Below are 22,828 nucleotides of genomic sequence, written 5' to 3'. Positions count from 1 at the left end.
TAGTCTTGTTCATAGGAATAGGAAGACATTGTGGGTGTCTTCCGTTTTTTCTGCTTCTTTTGTGGGTGTTGCTTATTGCTATTATGGGATTTTTTTTTAAACAGAAATACAGAAGAAAATTTACTATGTAACCATTTTAAGTATATAGTTTGGTAGCCCTAGATACATTCATATAGTTATAAAACATCAGAACTTTTCATTTCCAGCACACTTTATCATCCTACTCCAAATCTCTGAACCCCTTCAAGAGTGTTCTCCATCTCTTATTCAGACTCTGCACTGTGAATTTGGAAGATGTGGGGGAGTCAGGTGTGATAAGATTTACAAGTTCCTTTTACTATTTTTAGGACTATATTTTTACACGTTTGAAAATCTTAAACCAACAGGAGAGTAAGCAAATTGATAATTTTTGGAAAAGAGATTAGTGTATTAAAAACATAGGCATTTTTGTACTTCTGAATTTTGATCCTACTTCTTCATAAACATTTGCATGCTTTTTTTTATAGTGTCATGGCATATTGTTGAGATTATAGTGTAGTTTTAGAGACAGCAGAGGCATGAGGGAATTTGCATCACTAGGGTAGCATATTATTAGGTCTAAACCATAGTTTCTGGAGTGATAGGGGCTTAACAGAGTTTGAATCCCATGATATCTTCTTATGAAAGGGACAGCTTGTTGTCTTCAGAGGAATGAAGAAGTAGAGGATTACAGATTTGAAAGTTGGCATGGTCTCAACTTCCCCAGGATCGGAACTGAGTGAGATTAGTAACATAGGCGCAATGCTGAGTAGCCATTGAGATCAGTAACACAGATTAGTAGCAGAGCCTGTCTCCTCAAGATATCTTATAGAGTCAGGTGCACTACCGTTGTGCAACGAGGTCTCCCTGCCAGTCTTCTCAATGGTGGTTTTCCACAGCGATGTGGTTAGGCCTGAAATACACCTAGAGTCAGATCTGTCTAATATTGGGAGTTTTGTATCAACACGATAGATGTAGGGGCTGAATGGCAAGGAGGATCAGTTATCCCAGGAAGACTGAGAAGTCAGCATGGCCAAGGAAGGTGTGGGGACAGGAAAGTACCACAATATGGACAGTGCACAGCACAGTGAGGAGGTCACAGTGCAGGGTGGTAGGTGGGTGCTCTAGGTGAGTGAGTGAGACCGGAAAATTATTATTAGTTCACTTTTTCCTCCTAGCCTGGAGTCAATAAACTAGAACCCTGCAATCAAGATTTTTATTTCATAAAATATCAGCATTTTTATGATGAGGATAAAGTAAACATTGTTTCTGCCTGCTACTTGTGGTTGACATTATAAATGGTTTCCCGAAATATGAAAATTTCTCACTCACTTAAATATTTGCATACATGTTTGTTGGAAGCTTCTGTAACCTGTTCTCAGTAGGAATTCCTGTTTTTCTGAATTCTTCCATTCCTTGAGCTATTCCAGTTTGTATTCTTCATAAAAGGCTGAATCATGATAGTCAGTATTTGACATTTATTCAATGCAGAATTTTCTTTTTTAATGATTTTTTTAATTTAAATTAGAAACAAGCTTGTTTTACATGTCAATCCCAGTTCCCTCTCCCTCCCCTCGTCCCCTGCCCCCTATGGACACCCCATCCCATCCCCTTTCTGCTCCCCAGGGAGGGGAGGCCTTCCATGGGGGGGATCTTCAAAGTCTGTCATATCATTTGGAGCAGGGCCTAGGCCCTCCCCCATATGTCTAGCCTGAGAGAGTGTCCCTCTATGTGGAATGGGCTCCCAAAGTCCTTCCTATACTAGGGATAAATACTGATCCACTACCAGAGGCCCCATAGACTGCCCAGTCCTCCTTAACTGACACCCACGTCCAGGGGATCTGCATTGATCCTATGCTGGTTTCCCAGCTATCAAACTGGGGTCCATGAGCTCCCCCCCTTGTTCAGGTCAGCATTTCTGTGGGTTTCTCCAGCCTGGTCCTGACCCCTTTGCTCATCACTCCTCCCTTTCAATGCAGAATTTTCTTTCCGGCATTTTTCTAAAATAGGGATTTTGGCATCCTTGCAACAGTTAGCAAAATCTTCACCTCTCTGTCCTTGTCTCACTATTTTTAGGAGCAGAACATCTTTTACAGCATGCCTGAGGTGCTGTTCTGCAGAGCCCAGAAGCATTTTGTCAAGTAGATGAGAAGGCAGTTGCTTGGTTGGAGTAGAAAGGAAGGAAGCCATATAATATATAAATATATATATATTATATATATATTATATATATGTGTATATATATATAGTTTTATTTTGTTTTAAATTATGTGTATGTGGGGGGAAAGGGGATTGTGCACTTGAGTACCCGTGCCCTTGGAGACCAGAGACTACAGATTTCCCTGGAACTGTACTTAGGGCAATTACAGGTGGCGGAAAGCCATCTGACATGGGTGCTGGGAATCAAACTCTAGTCATCTGCAAGAGCAGAATGCTCTTCAGTCCTGAGCCATGTCAACCTCCAAGAGCACCAGGGTTTCATTTTCCAGAGAGAGCCAGTTTCTGGATGCCATTATAGCTTTGAAAATGGGAGGTTGGGAGGGTACTTTTAGAAGCTCATAAAGACAAGGATACAGGCTGACGGTTCATTTTGGATAACTCTTCCCTGGGAAACTATCCCTCCCGCTCTCAGCATCCTTAGTGGCTGTAGTTCTTGTCCAGAGTTGACGCCTCTTCAAGTTAACATGTGTCTGGGAACGGGTGACCAGAATAATGAGAGGGTTTCACATTCCGCTCCACCGATGCCTCATTATTGACTGCCTTCTATATTTAAGACAGTATTTCAGAGCTGCAAGTGATCCAAAGACAAGAGAGACAGTGCTCAACCTTAGGAAGCTGTTGGAATTTGAGAAAAGGAAACCTTAGGGGGACCAGTCCTTAAGTATTTAAAGATCGGTCACATTTTAAAGGAACTAGGCTTTTGACTTTCCGTCACTAAGACAAAAACTACACCAGCAGTGGAAGTTACCTGGGTTGTAGATTTTGGCTCATGTGAGAACTCTAAAAATACGCATTCTTGTGTATGTTGAATTGGAACAGTGGGCTCTGGGGATCAAACCCCAGTCCTCACGCATATCTGGCAAGCAATTTGCTTACTGAGCAATCTTCCTAGACAGCTCGTATAATTTCTTCCTGAAATGTTTGGTAGAACTCAAGAGTGAGTCCACCTGGACCTGCTGGTCTCTGTTTTAGAAGGATATTAATTAGCAGTTCATTTTGTCAGCACATGCAGACCTCCTCGGATTGTCTCCTGTCGGCCTTCATGCATCTTGTGTGCGTGTACTGCACAGAACGTAAGTGAAGAGAGTGGTCATTGTTGAACAGCAGCCTTTCTCAGCTCCCACTGCCCAACTGCCCACTGTCATAATGAATACTCAGTACCCCCTTCGAACACTGGAGGGAAATCCACAGGCATAACCGTATATGGCCACATGTAATTTCAAATAAAGAAAGAACCCAGCGTGGTGCAGGGAGAAAATAAGATAATGGTAAACTTGTACTCTAATATGTAAGTAGGTAAAGACTGCATTAGAACACAATTTGAAATGAATGTAAAAATTAAGTTTATATTTATTTTTATGCAAAACCTGGAACTTCATCAATTGTGATATATTCACTGTTATTTTACATGTCACCACAGGGTAATTTCTGAAGTTAAACTGACTTGCATACTTGTAAATTCTAGGCATATAAAGTTAGAGAAATGTAAGTCGTAAAACTGATGAAAATTCAGTATGTTTAAAATTGTAGATACTGCTGTTCATATGGAAGCTAGTCTAGTACGCTGTGTTCAGATGTTAGCCAGTACACCACAGCTGTGTTCCTATGGTAGCAGATACACCACAGTTGTACAGTTAGCCAGTACCCCACTGATATCTTCAAAAGGTACTTAATAAATCACAGTTATATGGATTACAGCTTAGCCAACAGAGTGTTTGGGGGTCAGCAGCATGGTTTTCCACATTGGCAAAGTATTCTGAGTTGAGTTTCCAACAAAACAATGTAGGCTAGTTAGCATTATTTACAATCTCTAGGAAAATTCAGTGTATAATAGTTTCTGAAGCTAGGCTTAATAGGGTACTCCTGGGATCTCAGCACTTGACAGATCATCCTTGGGTACATACATACTAATCTTGAGGTTTCCCTGGGCTACATGAGACCCTGCCTTTAAAAAGTAAAAAAGAAAAGAAAAATCATGAGGAAGGAAGGAAGAAGGAAGAGGGAAGAGGGGGGAAGGAAGGAAGGACAGAAGGAGACAGGAAGGGGGGAAGAAGGGAGAGCAAAGGACTGGATTTGGGGGAGGCAGGCAAGAGTGGCTGCAACAAACTGCCTATATGGTCCCCTGCTGACCCAGCAGAATGCCTGGGAATGGTACAACTCTTCATTTGCATGAAGAGTTTTTGTGATTGGTGTTATTAAGTGTGGCTTTTCATTTGCACGAGGGACTTCACCATGATTGCCTTAAGGACAGTCCTTCATTTGCATGAAGGTCTACAGAGATTAGTGCAGACACCTTGGCCACACCTTTTTTCTCTGTGCACTGCTGCATACTGCTGTTTTTACCCATCACACTTTGTCTATAGTATGACCAAAAACAAGAAAGAAAGAAAGAAAGAAAGAAAGAAAGAAAGAAAGAAAGAAAGAAAGGAGAAAATGCTCAGACATCTGCACTTTGAAATACAGACATTGATCTCTGCAGGCGGCTGGTAAGACCTGTATGGTGATCTGTGCCTGTCTGTGTACAGTCTTATCCCATGAGCCTTCGATAGTGTGCTTTAAGAATCCATTTTAATTCAGACATTTCATTCTACAAACAAAATTAAAGAGCCCTTCCAACCTCTTCTTTCTGTGTTGGTAGTTAGGTTTCTTTTGTTAATGATGTGGTCAAAAGTACTTAGTATGGTGAATGGAAAAAGACATGACAGAATCAGGTATTGACCAGCATTTTTCCAGTGTTTTGCTTCATTTTGTTTTTTTCAAGACAGGGTTTGTTTGTTTGTTTGTTTGTTTGTTTTTGTGTGTGTGTAGCCCTAGCTGTCCTGGAACTTGCCCTGCAGACCAGGATGGCCTGGAACTCAGAGATCCTCTTGTCTCTGCTTCCTGTAAAAAGCATGCACTGCCACTGCCCAGCCTTTTCCCAGTTTAATATGTACACAAATCTTTAAGTTCGAATATATAAACATTAAAGGAAGCAATATGCTGGGTGGTGGTGGCGGTACATGCCTTTAATCCCAGCACTCGGGAGGCAGAGGCAGGCAGATCTCTGTGAGTTCCAAGCCAGCCTGGCCTACAGAGTGAGTTCCAGGACTGTTACACAGAGAAACCCTGTCTCGAAAAACCAAAAGAAAAAAAAAAAAAAAAAAAAAAAAAAGGAAAAACAAGTAACATATTTCAGTGGCATGAAAATATATCAGAAGATTGAGAATAAGCTCAGTTGGTGGAATTCCTGGCTAGTATACATTCATAGTGATCTCCCTGACTTAGTCCTTTGAGTCCTAGAATTACAGTTGTGAGAATTATATGCTAAGGAGATAAGATTTATTTTTAAAGTGTATGTGGGTGTGGGGTGAGAGAGAGAGAGAGAAACAGAGAGATGCCCTCAAAGGCCATCAGATCGCTTGGAGCTTGGGTTACAGATGTGAGCCACCTGTTATGAGTGCTAGAGCCTGAACTTAGGCCCACTGCAAGAGCAGCATGCCGTCTTAACCATGGAACCATCTCTTCGGCCCCTTAGATTAGCTTTTCAAACTGGTTTTCATTCGGAATTAGCAGGAACCAGCACATTGCCCCTTACTATTAAAAGGAAGGACATGCATGGATTTCCTGCTCTAGCATTCAGCTTTGCTGTTTATCTTTTCATCTTAACAGATACTTTGGTAAAAGGCGTCAGTGGGATTATAGAGGGGCATCAAACCTTGGTGAACTTCATCAGCTACTAAGCAATATAATGATCAGAAGATTAAAGAGTGAAGTTTTAAGCCAGCTGCCGCCTAAAGTCAGACAGCGTATTCCATTTGACCTTCCACCAGCAGCTGTCAAGGTGAGAGCCTCTATTTACTTGAGAGTCTTACTTTCAGCGTTATGAATGATGCTCTTAAAGATTGTATATCATACTTCACAGAAAAGCATGCTTTCTTAAAACAGGTTTGATTGGTAGAGTTGGTTTCATATCATTTCAGGAAAAGCACAAGAAGGTTTTAATTTTAATTATCAAATATGTAACAGATACTGCTCTTAGTTGTAGACAGAGTTCTCCTGTCCTGACCACCAGTTCCCAAATAACTGACTCAGAGTCTTAATATTAGTTACAAATGCTTGGCCAATAGCTCCGGATTGTTAGTATCTAACTCTTACACTTAAATTAGCCCATATTTCTTACATATGCTTGGTACCTTTACTCAGTACAACATGCCCATCTTGTTTCTCTGCATCTTGAGACTCTATTCTGACTACATCCTTCCTCATCCCAGCATTCTGTCTTGAGCTGTCTCTGCCTGTCCATCTATCAGCCAATCAGCTTTTTATTAACAATTAGAGCAATACATATTTACAGACAAAAGAATTACAGCATTTCTCCATGTTTGATTAAAAAGGAAAGTTTTAATGTTAACAGTAAAATTATATACAACAAAAATAGTTATCAAGTAAGAATCATAGTCCTAATATCTAGTTTGCATTTGGCAAAATCAGAGAGAATACTCCATTATCTATCCTATCTACGTGAGTCCAAAATTTTATACCTAATTTGCTTTCTATCATAAAGAATACTATAAGTTTAACTATTTAGTCTTCAACTCTATCAAAGGCTTCAGGAGGATGAAATGTTACCCAATGACAGGGACATCAGGCTGTCTGGACAGTCACCCAAAGTTTCTCTGCAGCGCTGTGCATCTGTCTCTGGCCTACAAGCCTAGCATCTCTGACAGACTTGCCTGTGAAGCAGGACTGTCCCACCCTGTCTTTCCAGAGTTCGGCAGTCACTTTCTTTTGTGTCCTGCTTGTCCAATTTGGGCAGCACACTGTCAGCACCTCGTGATTCAAAAATTTTCCACTGAATATAGCAAAAAGCACTGTGATTTGAAAACTATTTAGTATTAAGTATTTATGATGTCTATAAGTCCCAGTAATTAATTAGTAAGAGGTACCCTGTTTCATGTTCTGTGGACACACACACACACACACACACACACACACACACACACACACACACTCTCACAAATCTGGGGCTGGGGCTCCATAGTTGAAATGCTTGCCATGCAACTGTGAGGACTTGACTTGGGCGTCTCAGAACCTAAGTAAAACTGGTACCATAATAGTTGCCTCTGTAATTCCAGTGCTACTGGAATGAGATGGGAGCTGAGACATCAGGGTCCCCAGAAGCTTTCAGGCCATAGCAGTGAATAGTAGGAGACTCTGTCTCAAATGAGGGGGGAGTGAGACCCACACACTGGTTGACACTAGTTGTCTCTGACCCCCACACACACAAACATATGCCATAGATTGCATGAATGCATGCATGCATGTACACACAAAGACACACGCATCATGCACGTGAAGATTTTTTTAAAAAAGTTTAAACTTTACTGTAGAATAACTTGAATGTAGCTCTGTTCTTGAAATCTGAAACACTGTGATAATGTTGTAGGGTATTAACATATCTGAAAGCCAAATGTTTATTTTTCCCTGATCCTCATCTAGATTTACTTTTGGGGAGCACAGCACCTGTACAGGCCCTGGATGTGACTGAGTGAACAAGAAGTTTCTCATTGTTACATTTTAGAAGTTAAATAAGTGTCTAGGATACATTGAATACTGTGGTATTTCTCAAATGCAAATTTATCTGCTATTTTAGCATTACAGAGTATTATGAAGTGAATCAATTTATGATCATGTTATATTTTACATAACTAATATTTCTTTCATCCTTATGCTTGTTTAAATAATACATCTTACTACAAAAATAAATTTCACACGCTGTTTTCTTATATGTTCAGATCTTTTTGACTTCACACACTGCTTATCAAGAGGAAGTTTCAATCACTTGAATTATGGTGTCATAGCTTGTCACTGTCAACCCTCATTAACATGGACATGTGACTGGTCTCTGCATTGTGGTCTTAAATGAACACATTGGTATCTGTGGGAACTTTCCCTTTATAACTTTCTATACAGGGAAGAGGGAAGTAGGACCTGATGAATGATTCAATTAATTGCTCTATTCTTGGTGCTGTATTCTTAAACGATGTTATTCCTTCCCACACAGGAACTAAATGCCAGCTTTGAAGAATGGCAAAAATTAATGAGAGCTCCAAATTCAGGTGCCACAGAGACGGTTATGGGATTGATAACGAGCATGTTCAAACAGACTGCGATTGCCAAGGTACTCTGGTTGGGCCATTATGTATTTGTCTTCTTAACAAGTTTTCAGTGTGTTTTGTTTTAGTCAACCCAGTAGGTTACTTATACACTACAACATGTCTCTGCCAGTTTTGAATTATTATGGAAAACCAAAACTGTATTGAAAACAGACAGCAGTAAGAGACACTCTACTTTTTGTAGTTTCCTAGATACATCTTGTTATTTAAGGAATATATAGATGGTCCTCTTTATTAGCTTTTGGCATGGTTTCTATACATGATTCCTGCAAATAATCTTTTCAAAAGTTGAGCCAATCATCTTCTATTCGTATTCTGGAGTTTAAAGAGTTAGATACACTCACATAAAATTTAGATGGTGTTGGGAGTTTTTGAATCCGTGTGATTATCAGGTAAATTTATTGTGTGTTGTTTTGACAAGTGTAGTATTTGTAAATACTAAGTGTGATTCCTCTTGTTAGGGTTTTTTGTTTTGTTTGGTTTGGTTGATTGGTTTTGAGACAGAGTCTTATTATGTTGCCCTGACTGGCCTGAAACACTCACTACGTAGACCAAACTGGTGTTGAACTCACAGAGACTTCTGCCTCTGGAGTACCGGATTAAAGATATACAACACTGTACATGGCTTATGTGGGGAGAGCACATTCAAGAATTTTTGTTAATGTGTGTGTGTGTGTGTGTGTGTCTGCATGAGTTTATATGCAGCATGCCGGTGCCCCCAGAGGCCATATGACATTCGATGCCCTGGAATAGAGTTACAGATTGTTGTGAGCTGCCCACCATGGGTCCTCTGCAAGAGTAGTAAATGATCTTAACCACTGAGTCATCTCTCCACCCCACAGCTCTGAGATTTTTTTTTTAATATATAAAATTATTTTTAATTGTCTACTGTTAATTTATAACTAATGTAATGTGAAATGTATAGATAGGAAGCCAACCTGTGGTGGTGTATGCCTTTAATCCCAGTGCTTGGAAAAAAGAGGAGGGCGGATCTCTGTAGATTCAAGGCCAGCCTGGTCTGCAGAGCTAGTTCCAGGACAGCCAGGGCTACACAGTGAATCTGTCTCAGAACTAGAAAGATGACTCAGTGGCTAAGAAGAGTGGCTGTTGTTCTGTAGGATCTGGGTTAAATTCCCAGCATCTGCATTGTAGCTCACAACTATCTGTAACTCCAGTTCCAAGAAATCCTACTCCCTCTTCTGGCCTCTGTGAGCACTGCAGGCAAACACTCATACACATAAAATACAAATAAATAAATCTTTAAAAATACATAGGTCAATAAGGTTTATCAAATATATAAAGTTACACCAGTGTAATCTACAGGCGATTTCTGTTACACCAAAAGGTCTCTTGCAGCCAGACATTTCCAGTCCATTCACCCCAGCCATGGTAATTGCACATTAGCTTTTTCAATCAGTAAATTTTCACAATTTCCAGAGCATATAATGAAGTCTTTAGTTTAGTTTTTTTTTGTATGCTATTTTGTAAATCTCTTAGTTTAATCCAGGGTTTTACATATGTAATTTTTTTTTCCTTCTGTTGCATCCTATGTATCCTCCTGTGTGTAGAAATACAGTTTGGTTTTTATTATTTCTTCAGTAGTTATTAGACTTGTAAGGTATTCCAAATTTGAGGTTGTTCGTCAATAGTAGGATATGCTATTAAAGATAAAAACAATGTGATAATCCATGTCGCTGGTTATATAGTCATCTCTTTCATTTGCCCTTCATTATACCACTGTTATTATGGGGAGTACATGCATGCCAGATGTGCACACAACTTTCAGGAGTCGGTCGGTTCTCTGTGGGGCCCTGCGTGGACCCCCAAGGCACCTCGAGCAAGCCTGAAGCTGTTGGCTGGAACATCTTGCACCAGAGTAGTTCTTGGTTCTTTTCTTGGTTTGCCAACACACATCTGCTGGGGAAGAACTGAGCCTGAGAACTTGCATGCTTGACCCTTGATTGTTTTCCACTGTGCTGTGAGTCGGTATATAAGCCTGCTCCTTCCTCTCGATAAATTGCATTCAGCATTCAGCATTCCAGCTGTACGAACGACCCGCTGTCTTGTCTTTTACTTCAGTCTCTAGGCCTTCGCCCGATTAATGGAACAGACTGTAGCGCGGGCGGGACAGTTTTCTCCGTCTACCTTTTCTGAGTCAGGGTCTCTTGTTTCTGTACCTGAACTGCAAACTCCAGCCTGGCTGGCCCGCAGACTTCCTGTTACTGCTCCTGTCTCCACCTCCCATCCTGCCCTGGGAGTGGTGAGATTAAGTGTGTGCCACCATGCCCATCTTTTTTACATGGATTCTAGGGATCAGATTTAAGTCATCAAACTTACACAACAAGCACTTTTACCCTCTTAGCCACTTCTGTGGCCCTGAACATCACTTTTATCTTTTGAGGGCAGAGATCTAGACATAGGACTAGGGAAACACATGCTTTACTTCCAAAACTCTTTGCCAAACGTTTTACCACTTCGCACCTCTGCTAACATGAGAGTCCCAGCTGTCCTACATCTTTGTCCGCGGATGGCATTGTCATCTTTCATTTCTCGTGGCTGCGAAGTGCGTTGTGATTGTTTGTTCCCAACAAGTTATGTTGGATATATTTTCATATTCTTTTTAATTATTTATTTTCTGTTGTGAGGTATCTACTTAAATTGGACTCCTACTAATATTGGGTTGTAAGGATTTCTTATGTTTAGGAATGGGTCCTCTAATCTCTATATGTGTGTGTGTCTGTAAATTTTGCCCCCAACCTTGTGTGTTTGTTTGTTTGTTTATTTTGGGGGCAGGTTCTCTCTACATAACACTAACTGTCCTATAACTCACTACACAGACCAGCTGGTCTTATACTCAGAGATCCACTGCCTCTCTTCCTGAGTCCTGGGATTAAAGGTGTGCACCACCATGACCAGTTCCCATTTTAAAGAACAGAAATTCATCATTTTCAAAGATTTCAATATGTCCTTTTTATTCTCTTCTTGATTTTTTTTTTGAGTCCTGAGAAACTTTTGCCTAATACAGGTTTACAAAGATACCACATTTTCTTCCAATAATGCTATAGCTTTAGAGTACATAGGTAGACCTGTGAAGCCTGTGGAGTATTTGGAGTTAATTCTGCTCTGTTTGTTTGTTTTGTTTTTATTTTTGTTTTTAGACATGATCTTACGAGGTACTCCTGGTTGGCCTGCAAGCTGGCCTTGAACTCCCAGAGGTCTGCCTGACTCTCATTCCCGAGTGCTTGGGTTAAAGTGTGTACCAGCACTCTCAGTTTAGAGTTAATTCTTCACACAGCATCACATAAAGATGGGGACATTCAGGGACTCCGTGTGTTTGTGTAAGGTGTGTGTGAGTACCATAACGGGTCTCCATTTTCCCATCACAGACCTCCATTGTGCCATCATAGTCCTTCATTACTCTCACCGTGCTCCATTGTCCCATGACAGTGCTCCATGGTATTGTCACGTGCTTTTCCTGTCCCAGCACAGCAGTCTGGTGTTCATCATAATGTGGTGCCGTGCGTCAGTGCCCAGTGTCCCATTATGGTCTTCTGTTATCATCACAATGCTCCATTGTCACGTCAGAGTGCTCCGGTGTCACATCAGAGTGCCGTTGTCAGGTCACAGTGCTCCATTATTGTCATAGTGCTCCATTATCATCATAGTGCTCCGGTGTGCTGTCACAGTGCTCCAGTGTCAGGTCACAGTGCTCTGGTGTCAGGTCACAGTGCTCCATTGTCAGGTCACAGTGCTCCATTGTCAGGTCACAGTGTTCCAGTGTCAGGTCACAGTGCTCCTGTGTCAGGTCACAGTGCTCCAGTGTCAGGTCCCAGTGCTCAGTTGTCAGGTCATAGTGCTCCGGTGTCAGGTCACGGTGCTCCGTTGTCAGGTCACGGTGCTCTGGTGTCAGGTCACGGTGCTCCGGTGTCAGGTCACGGTGCTCCGGTGTCACGTCACAGTGCTCTGTTCTCAGGTCACAGTGCTCCAGTGTCAGGTCACAGTGCTCTGGTGTCAGGTCACAGTGCTCAGTTGTCACGTCACAGTGCTCCTGTGTCAGGTCACAGTGCTCCAGTGTCAGGTCACTGTGCTCCGGTGTCAGGTCACTGTGCTCTGTTGTCCGTCAGTCCTCCAGTATCATGTCACGCTGTTGCATTGTATCCTGAGACTTCCACTGTGACCAGACAGTGCTGTATTATCCTATCACAATGCTCCATGATACTCCACTGAGCATTGGAACCCCTGGGGGTTGGATAGTCCTTTCATAGCAGCTGCCTTAGACAGATATTTACATTACATTTCATAGCAGATTTACAAAATCTGCAAAATTATAGTTATGAAGTAGCGATGAAAATAATTTTACAGTTATAAAATATATGAGGAACTGTATTACAGGGTTACAGCATTAGGAAGGTTGAGAACCACTGTCATCACAGTGATCCATTGTTCCATCATGGTGCTCCCCTATGCCTTCACGGTGCTCCCAGATGCCATCATAGTGCTCCTCTGTCTCATCACAGTGCTCCTCTGTCTCATCACAGTGCTCCTCTGTCTCATCACAATGCTCCGGTCTCATCATAGTGCTCCTCTGTCTCATCATAGTGCTCCCCTATGCCATCATAGTGCTCCTCTGTCACATCACAGTGCTCCACTGTCTCATCACAGTGCTCTGTCTCATCACAGTGCTCCTCTGTCTCATCACAGTGCTCCTCTGTCTCATCACAATGCTCCGGTCTCATCATAGTGCTCCTCTGTCTCATCATAGTGCTCCCCTATGCCATCATAGTGCTCCTCTGTCACATCACAGTGCTCCACTGTCTCATCACAGTGCTCTGTATCATCACAGTGCTCCTCTGCCTCATCACAATGCTCCTGTCTCATCACAGTGCTCCACTGTCTCATCACAATGCTCCTGTCTCATCTCAGTGCTCCTCTGTCTCATCTCAGAGCTCCTCTGTCTCATCTCAGTGCTCCTCTGTCTCATCACAATGCTCCTGTCTCATCATAGTGCTCCTCTGTCCCATCACAGTGCTCCACTGTCTCATCATAGTGCTCTACTGTCCCATCACACTGCTCCACTGTCTCATCACAGTGCTCTGTCTCATCTCAGTGCTCCTCTGTCTCATCTCAGTGCTCCTCTATCTCATCGCAGTGCTCCACTGTGCCATTTCAGTTCTCTGTAGTCCATCATAGTGGTTTTATGCACCATTACAGTTCTTCATTGTGCTATCACAAATGCTCCATTTTCTCCTGTGCCATCACGGTGCTCCATTGTTCCGTCACAGTGCTCCATTGTCCTGTGGCAGTGCTCCATTGTTCCGTCACAGTGCTCTTTTGTTGAATTAGAATTTGTGCCCAGTGTGTGTGTGTGTGTGTGTGTGTGTGTAACACTGCTTTTTTTTCTCACTGAATTTTTTTTAGCAGTTCTGGTTTGTTTTTGTTTTTTTTTAACTAAAAAATCTTTTTGATGCAATGTATTTGATCGTGTCTCTAGTTTCATTTCTGTTGCTGTGCTAAAACAGTCTGACCAAAAGCAACATGAGAAGGAAAAGGTTCATTTCAGGTCACAACACCTCTTTGAAGGAAATCAGAGCAGGAACTTAAGGCAGGAACCTGGCATTGGAACTGGAAACCATGGAAGAATGCTGCTTGCTGGCCTTCTCCCAGACCTGTGCCAGTTAGTTATCTCCTCCCTCCCTCCCTCCCTCCCTCCCTCCCTCCCTCCCTCCCTCCCTCCCTCCTTCCCTTCCTTCCTGTCTGTGTTTCTTCCTTCTTTTTAAATGGAATCTTCAATTTATTTTTTATTTTATTTAATGTATAGGAGTGTTTTCCTGCATGTATGTTTGTTTGTCTCTTGTATGCCTGGTGCTCGGGAGGTCAGAAAACGGTGTTGGTTCCCCCTGGGAATTGAATCAGGATCCTCTGGAAGAGCAGCCAGTGCTCTTAACTTCTGAGCCACCTCTCCAGCCCTCAGCTAGCTTTTCTTATTCAGCTCAAGTGCACCTGCCAGGGACGTTGCCACTCACAGATCTCAGCCCACCCACATCAGGCATCGGTGTGACAGCGCCTCACATAGTGCCTGTAGACCATTCTGACCTAGGCAGTTCTAGGCAGTTCTAGAGGTTGCCCCTTCTTAGGCGACTCTACCTTATGTCAAGCTGTAGCTGCCGCTAAGTAGGTCAAGACCGTGTTAAAAATGACTCAGTCATATATATGCGGGTCTGTTTCTACACCCTACTGTTTTCTTGACCTCTATATCTCACCGTAACCTACAGTCTTAGTTACTACAGGGTTATAATCGTACCTACTTGTCTGCCTTCCTGTCTGTCTGTCTGTCTGTCTGTCTGTCTTTGCTGCCTCCCTTCCCTCCTTCTCTGTTTTGTTGTTTCCCTTCCCCGTCTGTTTTGTTGTTTGTCTGAAACACTTGTCTCCAGGCTTACCTCACACTTGCACAAGCACCGTCTTACCCTCCCTGATGCTGGCGTTGTAGATGTGAAACAGCACATGCACCAACATACATCCCCGCCGGCACTCATACACATTAACTTGAAGCCAGTCATAAGCATGAAAACTAAAATTCTACTCTTAGTAACATGAATGACTAAGAAAACGTACCATTCTTTGAGTATGGCAAATCTCCTGATGGAATAAAGGACTCAAACTTCAAAAGAAAAACAAATGGGTTAAACTTTAATGCTTATATGGTTTGTTTTTAAGTATTCTGTTTGAAAGACTATCTACAATTCTTCCAGTCTTCCGTTCCCCTGTGTTATGTAGTGGGTTAGTCATAAGTTCTCATTTGAGCAGTGATCACTGTTCCCAGTGCGATGACAGTCAGATATACCACACTTCAGCTCTAACTACATTGCCTTGACAGATTTTTTTTTCCCTTGGCGTTAGTAACCATCTTCTTGTTTTGTTTTTTTGTTTGCTTGCTTGCTTATCTGACTTTGTGCTTAATGCTAAATACAGTATACTTCTTTAAAATAAGAGACGGAACTCTTTGGGTGATTTTTTTTTTTTTCCTGCGTTAAGCTGTGGTTCTAAGTTGTGATGGTAATTAGTAGGAAGCTGACATCTGACTCATTAAGATCCTTGAAGGGAAAGAAAGGAGATTAAAACCAACTGTCTCTGAATTGAATTACATTCTTAAAAATAAAGGGAAGCAAATACCCAATCCTTGTCGCTCAGCTTCTGGAGATGTTAGTCTTCCTTCCGCTCCTCCAGGCAGAAGCTCTGTTTTCAGCCACCAATGTATTTTGGATGTTTTTCTATTCCTGGGTACAGACAGAAACCATTAGTTCCTGCTGTCACAAAAAAAGGGTGCTCAATACATTCCCCCCATATGTTATTGAATTCCAGTTATAATAACGCCGAAGAACATAAGTTAAGTGGGCTTTTTAGAAGGTAACTAGTTAGAGGCTACATTTTTTCCCCTATGACAAAATGTGTTCTCCCATACCAGTTTGAAAATTTAAATTGAAGTCATACAGATTATAGATTGGTTATTACAGTGTATGCGTTAGTGTTGCAGCTTCCTTTTCAAAGCAAAACAAAAAAAAAAAAAATGTGGTTTTTCTGATTGATAACATTGGGTTCCTATGATGAAGTGGGCCGCTGGGTGGGCATGGTAAAAGTGACATTGTCTGCTTCTCAAAATTTGAAGCCTTTTGGAGAGACCAGTGAAATAAATATTCACCTACAAAAGGCTTTGCTTACTGTTTCAAACCCAGACGCTATGGAAGCACTCAGGAGAAGACTACTGAAAAGATGCCTTAAGGACTGTGTAAGTAGATGTAGCCAGTTGAAAAGGAAAGGAAAGGGGGCTGGGACAGTACGGTTCCAGTAGATGGAGCGGTCTGTACAAATTCACAAAGATTACCCGGAACTGGTGTAACCAAGCAACCAAAACTACCACCGAGCTTTCCAGCTCCAACAAGAAAAAACCATTTTTTCCTGTGTCTGTTCTATCTTAATTTATGCTACTTAGTGTGGATGCAATTGATAAAAAGGAAGGTTCCACAGAAATAGGGTCAGCATCATACACTGTGAGGGGGTGGCAGATATTCAGGGCCGGAGAAATGGCCCAGTTAAGCAAGCATACCGCTCTTGCCGAGGACCAGAGTTTGATTTAAAGCATCCACATCACTTGGCTCACAACTACTTGTAATTCCAGCCTGAGGATCCAACACCTTCTTGTGGCCATCTCCACTAGCATGTATATATATAATTTAGAAAACACAAATCTTTTTAAAGATCCATCTCTTTTATGTGTATGGGTGTTTTACCTGTATGTACGTATGTGTGTGTGTGCACCACGTGCGTGCAATTCCTACGGAGGACAGAAGAGGGCAGCAGATCCCATATGCCTGGAGTTACAGATGGTTGTGAGCCACCATGTAGGTTCCGGGGCCTGAAGCCTAGGCCTCTGCAAGAGCATCAAGTGCTCATAATCCTCTGAATCATCTCTCCAGCCCCTCAAATAAATCTTATTAAAAACAAGATATATTTGGCTCAGCCAATTATCACTTATGTTCAGGCACATTACAACGCAGTCTCATTTTTAGAGAAAACCATTTCAGTTTGTAAATTGAAATTACTAAAACCAAACTGAAATTTCCTGTCACTTTGGGGATAGTAGCGTTCTTCAGAGCCTTATCTGCTAAAGGGAAAAATTCTTAAACATGATTCTTAAGGTATGAAGTGTGTTTTCCGTTTAATTTCTTTAGCAGCGTAATATGAGTAGACTCCCAGTTAAAAATGCAGTAAGGGATAATAAGGTCATTACAGTATTCTTGTTGCCCAGGGCCTAGGAGGAGCCAAGGCTGCAAAGGGCTTACCCCTCTGCTTGATCTGTGGTTTGGGAAATGCCAGGCTCTGAACCAGGAGCACACAGCCTGCCTTCTGTTTGTTAGTAGGAAGCAGCCAGCAGTAATCAATAAGGTACAAATAGAATGTGAATATTGTCTTAGAGTACAGAAGGAGATACTTCCAATCGGAGATTAGGGCTGAGATGCCTCAGTGCTTAAAGTGCTTGCCAGACAGGCATAAGGCCTGGAGTCTGGATCCAGAACCCCTGTAAACCTAGTAATCCTGTCATCCCAGCCAGAGCACTTTAGGACTTTAGAGGAAGCATCTTCTGTGCCTGCATTCACTCAGTCACCAGCTATGGCTGTCAAAGCAGAGATAACTGTGATGCTTGTTGAACTCTAAAGAATGCTCTGCAACATGGGTCACCTCTGCTGTAACAGGAAAGAGAAGTTGGGCTCAGGCCCAACTACAAGGACAAGTGGGAATGTGTGTAGGTTGAAGAAGAGAGTGGATGGGCAGTCTCAAGTATTCTGCTACAGAAGCACCCAAGGGAGTCAGGGAGTAGGCACAGTGCACAAGAGCTGTGAGGATTAAATTAAGGTTACACTAACAGATACAGAAGGCCTGGGTATAGAGTTCAGTGATTACGTACATACTTGCCGTGTATGTACGAATTTCTAGGTTTGATATCTAGACGTTAGAAAGGAAGGTCGGGAGGGAGGTCAGGGGAGGGAGAAGAGGAAGAAGAAGAGAAGGAGGAAAGAAAAGGGAAAGGGGGAAGGAAGAGGAGAGAAGGGGGGGAGGAGAAGAGGAGAGGAGGAAAGAGAAGCAGGAAGAGGAAGACAAGAAGGGAAATCAGAGGAAGGAAGGATAAAAGGGTGATGACAACCTTGAAAGTTACTAACTCCATAGAAAATGAACTGTATAGGAAAGAAAGCTCAGTAAATGAGAATAAGATGAAATTAAACACAAGCGTGACATTCTGGTGTGCTACTACACAGTTGTGGATACTGTAGTGCGCATTTCAAAAAGCGAGAGCTAAAGAACGACTTTAAAAGTTTCACCCTAAAAATGACAAGGCATGCTTGCTCCGATTTAACCACTATATATTAGAACATTACATGGCATAAAAAAAATAAACCAACAGTATACCCCAAGGTCCACCTGAAAATATTTTAAACATGGGTTTAATAACATATTAGTGAATACCAATCAGGCCAAAATTAGCATAATTTTAAAAACAGTAAAGCTAGGAATAAGAGACAGGTATGTATCTGGGGAGGGAGCAGAGATGTAAAGAAGCAAAACTTTATCATGGCTATTGACAAATCAATTGAAATGGCTGAAAATACAGTTGGTGCAGTAATGCGAACTGAGATGCTACGAAAGCACCGTTGAGACGTGAGTGAATTAACACAAACAAAGAACAACACTCAGCTTCTACAAGAACTAAATGTGGCGGCTAACGGGGAATGAGGTTAAGAGACTTATTTTTTGGAGTGATTGTGTTCTGTTGTAAGCATAGCTTTAGTAATCTTTAAAAATTAAAAAAAAAAACAACCTAAAATTCAAATGTATTAACTGCAAAGCCTCCAGGTTTATTCTGCAAGCTGTATTTTGCATGTCTAAGTTTTCTGAACAATGGAACTCATCATATAGTGAGCCTGGAGGCTGGCACAAGCTCTGGATGTCAGTGCCTCAGAGAGTGGAAATGAAGTTCTCTCAAAACAAGCAGCTATAAATTCCAGATATGTTGTCATGGCAACGGAAGCATTTTAATAAAGTGCGTGTTTGCCTAAAGAGCTATATTTACTGAGAAAAGCTTTTCAGTAAGTACATGTCAAGTTGGAATAAGTAGAGTACATTCATTACAATCCAAATCTGGATTTGAAAATGGAACAATTACTGTAACCTGGTCTCGCATGCCATCTTCCCAAGTGGGCTATTCCCACCTTCCTGTTATCAATGCCCAGGAAATGTGGGGCCAGAACATCTCAGGAAAGGTGGGGCCGAAAGAATAAGAAAGACCAGAGGTAGGGGAGATGCTATGGAAACGCTGTTCTCTGGGCATGGCGTGGCTCTAGTACACATGGATTCACAATGGCTCTGGTGGCCTGTATAACCAAGCCAATTACAACCCCAGCATGGATGACGGAGGGACACATGCGACCCCACATAAGTGGGACTCTGCTGGCAGTTGATGGCGAGGACACAGGGAGCCATGGTGTGTGGCTCCACACCTCTGAGCAGCACTGACTGGACGCCCTGGGTTACAGTTAAAAAGGGGGCATGAAGTCGGGAAGGAGATGTCCTGTGGGAGGCTATGGAGCTTTAATGAGAAGGAGTGGCGGTAGATATGATCAAGATATAGTATATGTATGAAATTTTTGAAGAATAATTTTTAAAAGGAAGAAATGATTATTGGATAGAGTTTCGAGTTGATGGCGTACTTCAAAAGTTAAGTCTTATATAGAGTATGGTAGTACATTAGATTCAGCACTGGGGAGGCAGAAGCAGGTGGATCTCAGTGGATTTGAGGCCAGACTGGTTTACATAGAGTTCCAGGCCAGTCAGGACTACATAGTGAGACCCTGCCTCGGGGGGGGGGGGGGACTTAGAAAAAATAAGCTTGTGGTTACTAGGACTGAGCCAGCAACTTAAACATCACTTGAGATACTGATTTCTAGGAACAAATGCATTTGGAACACAAAATACCTTTGTGGTAAGTGGACTCTAAGGATTCTTTCAGGTTCTGATGTTAGCAATCGCATGGATTTGCATTTTATTGCAAATATCTGCACATGAACTTGGGTACCTACAGAAGCGAGAGGTGTCGGAGCTTTTATAGCTGGGGTTACACTGCTTGTAACTACCCAGGATGGGTCCTGGGAATTGAACTCTGGTCCTCTGGAAGAGCAGTACTCAATCTTAACTTAGCCATCTCTCCATGACCCAGGCTGGCATTGTAAAGCGTACCCTACATGCCTTTTTACTGGCTTTCATTCTAACTAACCATCATCATTGTTGCACTGTCAGATTCGAAATAATCTGAACAACCATTCTTGCAACATTACTACGCGCATGTGGTGGCAGCCCGGGTAAGGATCACTGCTTTGGTGATGCTGGCTCAGGTTTTGTACCGGTTGCAGAAGTGCATGGATTATAACTGTTTCGTTTTACTGAAATGAATATCTGTCTTTTCGGTAATTAATGGAAACCACATTCTCTATCTTATTTAAAGGAACAGTATTTTTAACTGTTTGTTTGAGATGGGGGGTCTGGTTATACAGAGCATGCTGGCCATGGAACCCATGAGAATATGCCTGTCCCTGACCACGGAGTGCTGGCATTAATCCCTCCAGGTCAGGGGACTGGGAAAGAAGCTGCTCAGTGAGTAAAGTTCTTACCACACAAAAGTGAGGAGACCTGAGTTCAGGTCTCCCAAACCCGTGTGAAAATGGATGCAGTTGGATGCATCTGTAATCCCAGAGCTCCTATGGTTAAGATGGGAGATGGGGACTGAGTCACCAGCGCATCTTCTTCAAGCATGCCTTCACACCATGCGGCTTGCAGGATTCCACTTATCCAAACAAACTCACTTTACCCACGTCTAAGGGATATACTGCCAGGATGGGTGCAGTCTGTACCTGTGGCACAGAACCTATAGAGAGGATGGGGTACAAGCTGTGCACAGCCCCCTACTTCCATATTCCTTTACTTTGTCCCCATTCCAGCTCCCTTCACCCTGGCCCTTTTACGTGGCTGCAGTGGAAGCAGGTTCTCCTGAACATTCCATTCTGCCAGCTTCGGGTCTATTAGGAAGGAGAATCAGCTACCAGGCATCATGTACTTCTTAGCTTCCATACATCTTGCTCCTGACCTTTGTGCCTGTGTACTTTGCTATTCTTAGACTAAGAGGGAGTAAGGGTTGAGTAAGTTCAGCCTGCCGTCTTTATCCAAAATGCGCAAGTGACCAAATTTGTGTCATCTGTTTATTAAAACATTTGTTTTAATTTTGTTTATATGTCTCTCTCTCTCTCTCTCTCTCTCTGTGTGTGTGTGTGTGTGTGTGTGTGTGTGTGTGTGTGTGTGCACTTAGAAGCCTATGGGGCCATAAGAGATTGTCATATCCCCTGGAGCTACAGGCAGTTGTGAGCCACAAAGTATAGGTGCTAGAAACGGAACCTGGGTCTCCTGGAAGGGCGGTAAGCATTCTAAAAACTCTCAGCCATTTTTTCAGCTTCTCTCCCTTTCATTTTTTTCATTCTGGAGCCCAGGCTAGCCTGGAACTCACTGAATAGCCCAAGCTAGACTTAAACTAGTAATCTTCCTGGCTCAACCTCCTGGAATTGCAGGCATACACCACCACAATCAGCCAGTAGCTACTATTTAACAGTTAAGAGATAGCATATTCATCTTTTAAATTTGTCACCGCATCCTTATTTCTTACTCTTTCTGGATAACTTGGAGAGACTTTAGCTAAGAAGTGCCCATTCAGTGTTAATTATCATGATTTTTATTGCATTTCATTCTGTTATCTTAGACCTCCCTCTTGTGCTCTTGAGACTGTCTCTTCAGGTTCTGCCTGAACATTCTTGTTTTATTATGGTTACTACTGCTGTGATGAAACACCATGGCCAAAAGCTTACAGCCTCTAAGTCCATCATCCAGCGAGGTCAGGGCAGGAACTCCTGCATTCCTGCAACCTGGAGGTAGGAGCTGATGCAGAGGCCATGGAGGCGAGTTGCTTCCTGGCAGGACTAGGCCCTTCCTCATCAATCATTAATCAAGAAAATGCTCCACAGTCTTGTCTACAGGACTGTCTTATGGAGACAGAGTCTCAATTGAGAGCCTCTCTTTCCAAATGACTCTAGCTTGGATAGAGTTAGCATAAAACAAGCTAGCACACTTCTCCATTCTATAGACAACTAATTGTCCATTTCTCCTGGCTTTCTTCTACTTCTAACTGCCTTTCCCTGGTCTACCTCACTATCTCTCTCCTTTTTAATTTATTTATTTACTAATTTATTTATAGTATTCTGCCTGCATGTATCCCTGCTGGCCAGAAGAGGGCACCAGATCTCATTACAGGTGGTTGTGAGCCACCATGTGGTTGCTGGGAATTGAACTCCGGACCTGTGGAAGAGCAGCCAGTGCTCTTAACCCCAGAGCCATCTCCCTAGCCCCTCTCACTATCTCAGTTTAAGAAGGTGAACCAAATTTTCTTCAGCCTTAAACTTCAGTCTCAGTCTTCTTAAAAGCTTTTATCTATTTTTCCTCCTTTTCCTCTTTGATCCTTCCTGTTCATTTGTATACAACTGCTTTTAGAGCCATCCTCTGCAGCTTGGTTTACAGAGCCAGTGCCAGAACAGTCTCCAAAGCCACAGATACCCTGTCCCGAATAAACATAAGTAAATAAACCATCTTCTCTTACCCATCCTCTTTTCTTACACCTGTTCTCTCCCTCCTTCTACCTGTGTTGTTGTTTCCATGTGAAGTGCCCTCAGTTTCCATCTGAAGTGTCCCCAGTGCCCGCTACTCACAGACTTTCTGGCTAACCATGGGCTCTGAGGGGGTGCTTGGGCCACAAGGGTGCTGATCTCACCAGTAGCTGAATTCACGCAGAT

General features: G+C 42.4%; 1 protein-coding gene across 1 annotated transcript in view; it reads left to right on the top strand.

Moving 5' to 3' along the window:
* Window positions 1-22,828, top strand: part of Zranb3 (zinc finger RANBP2-type containing 3) — a 134,621-nt gene that overhangs the window by 64,338 nt on the left and 47,455 nt on the right. Inside the window, 2 exon segments of the mRNA XM_051204011.1 lie at window positions 5,887-6,058; window positions 8,282-8,398. Of these exon segments, the coding sequence (XP_051059968.1) occupies window positions 5,887-6,058; window positions 8,282-8,398 (289 nt within the window).

This window comes from Phodopus roborovskii, unplaced genomic scaffold (assembly GCF_943737965.1).
Source record: "Phodopus roborovskii unplaced genomic scaffold, PHOROB, whole genome shotgun sequence".
Taxonomy (NCBI): Eukaryota; Metazoa; Chordata; class Mammalia; order Rodentia; family Cricetidae; genus Phodopus; species Phodopus roborovskii.
Note: the sequence above shows the minus strand (reverse complement) of the source record. Positions and strands in the feature narration are given on the sequence as shown.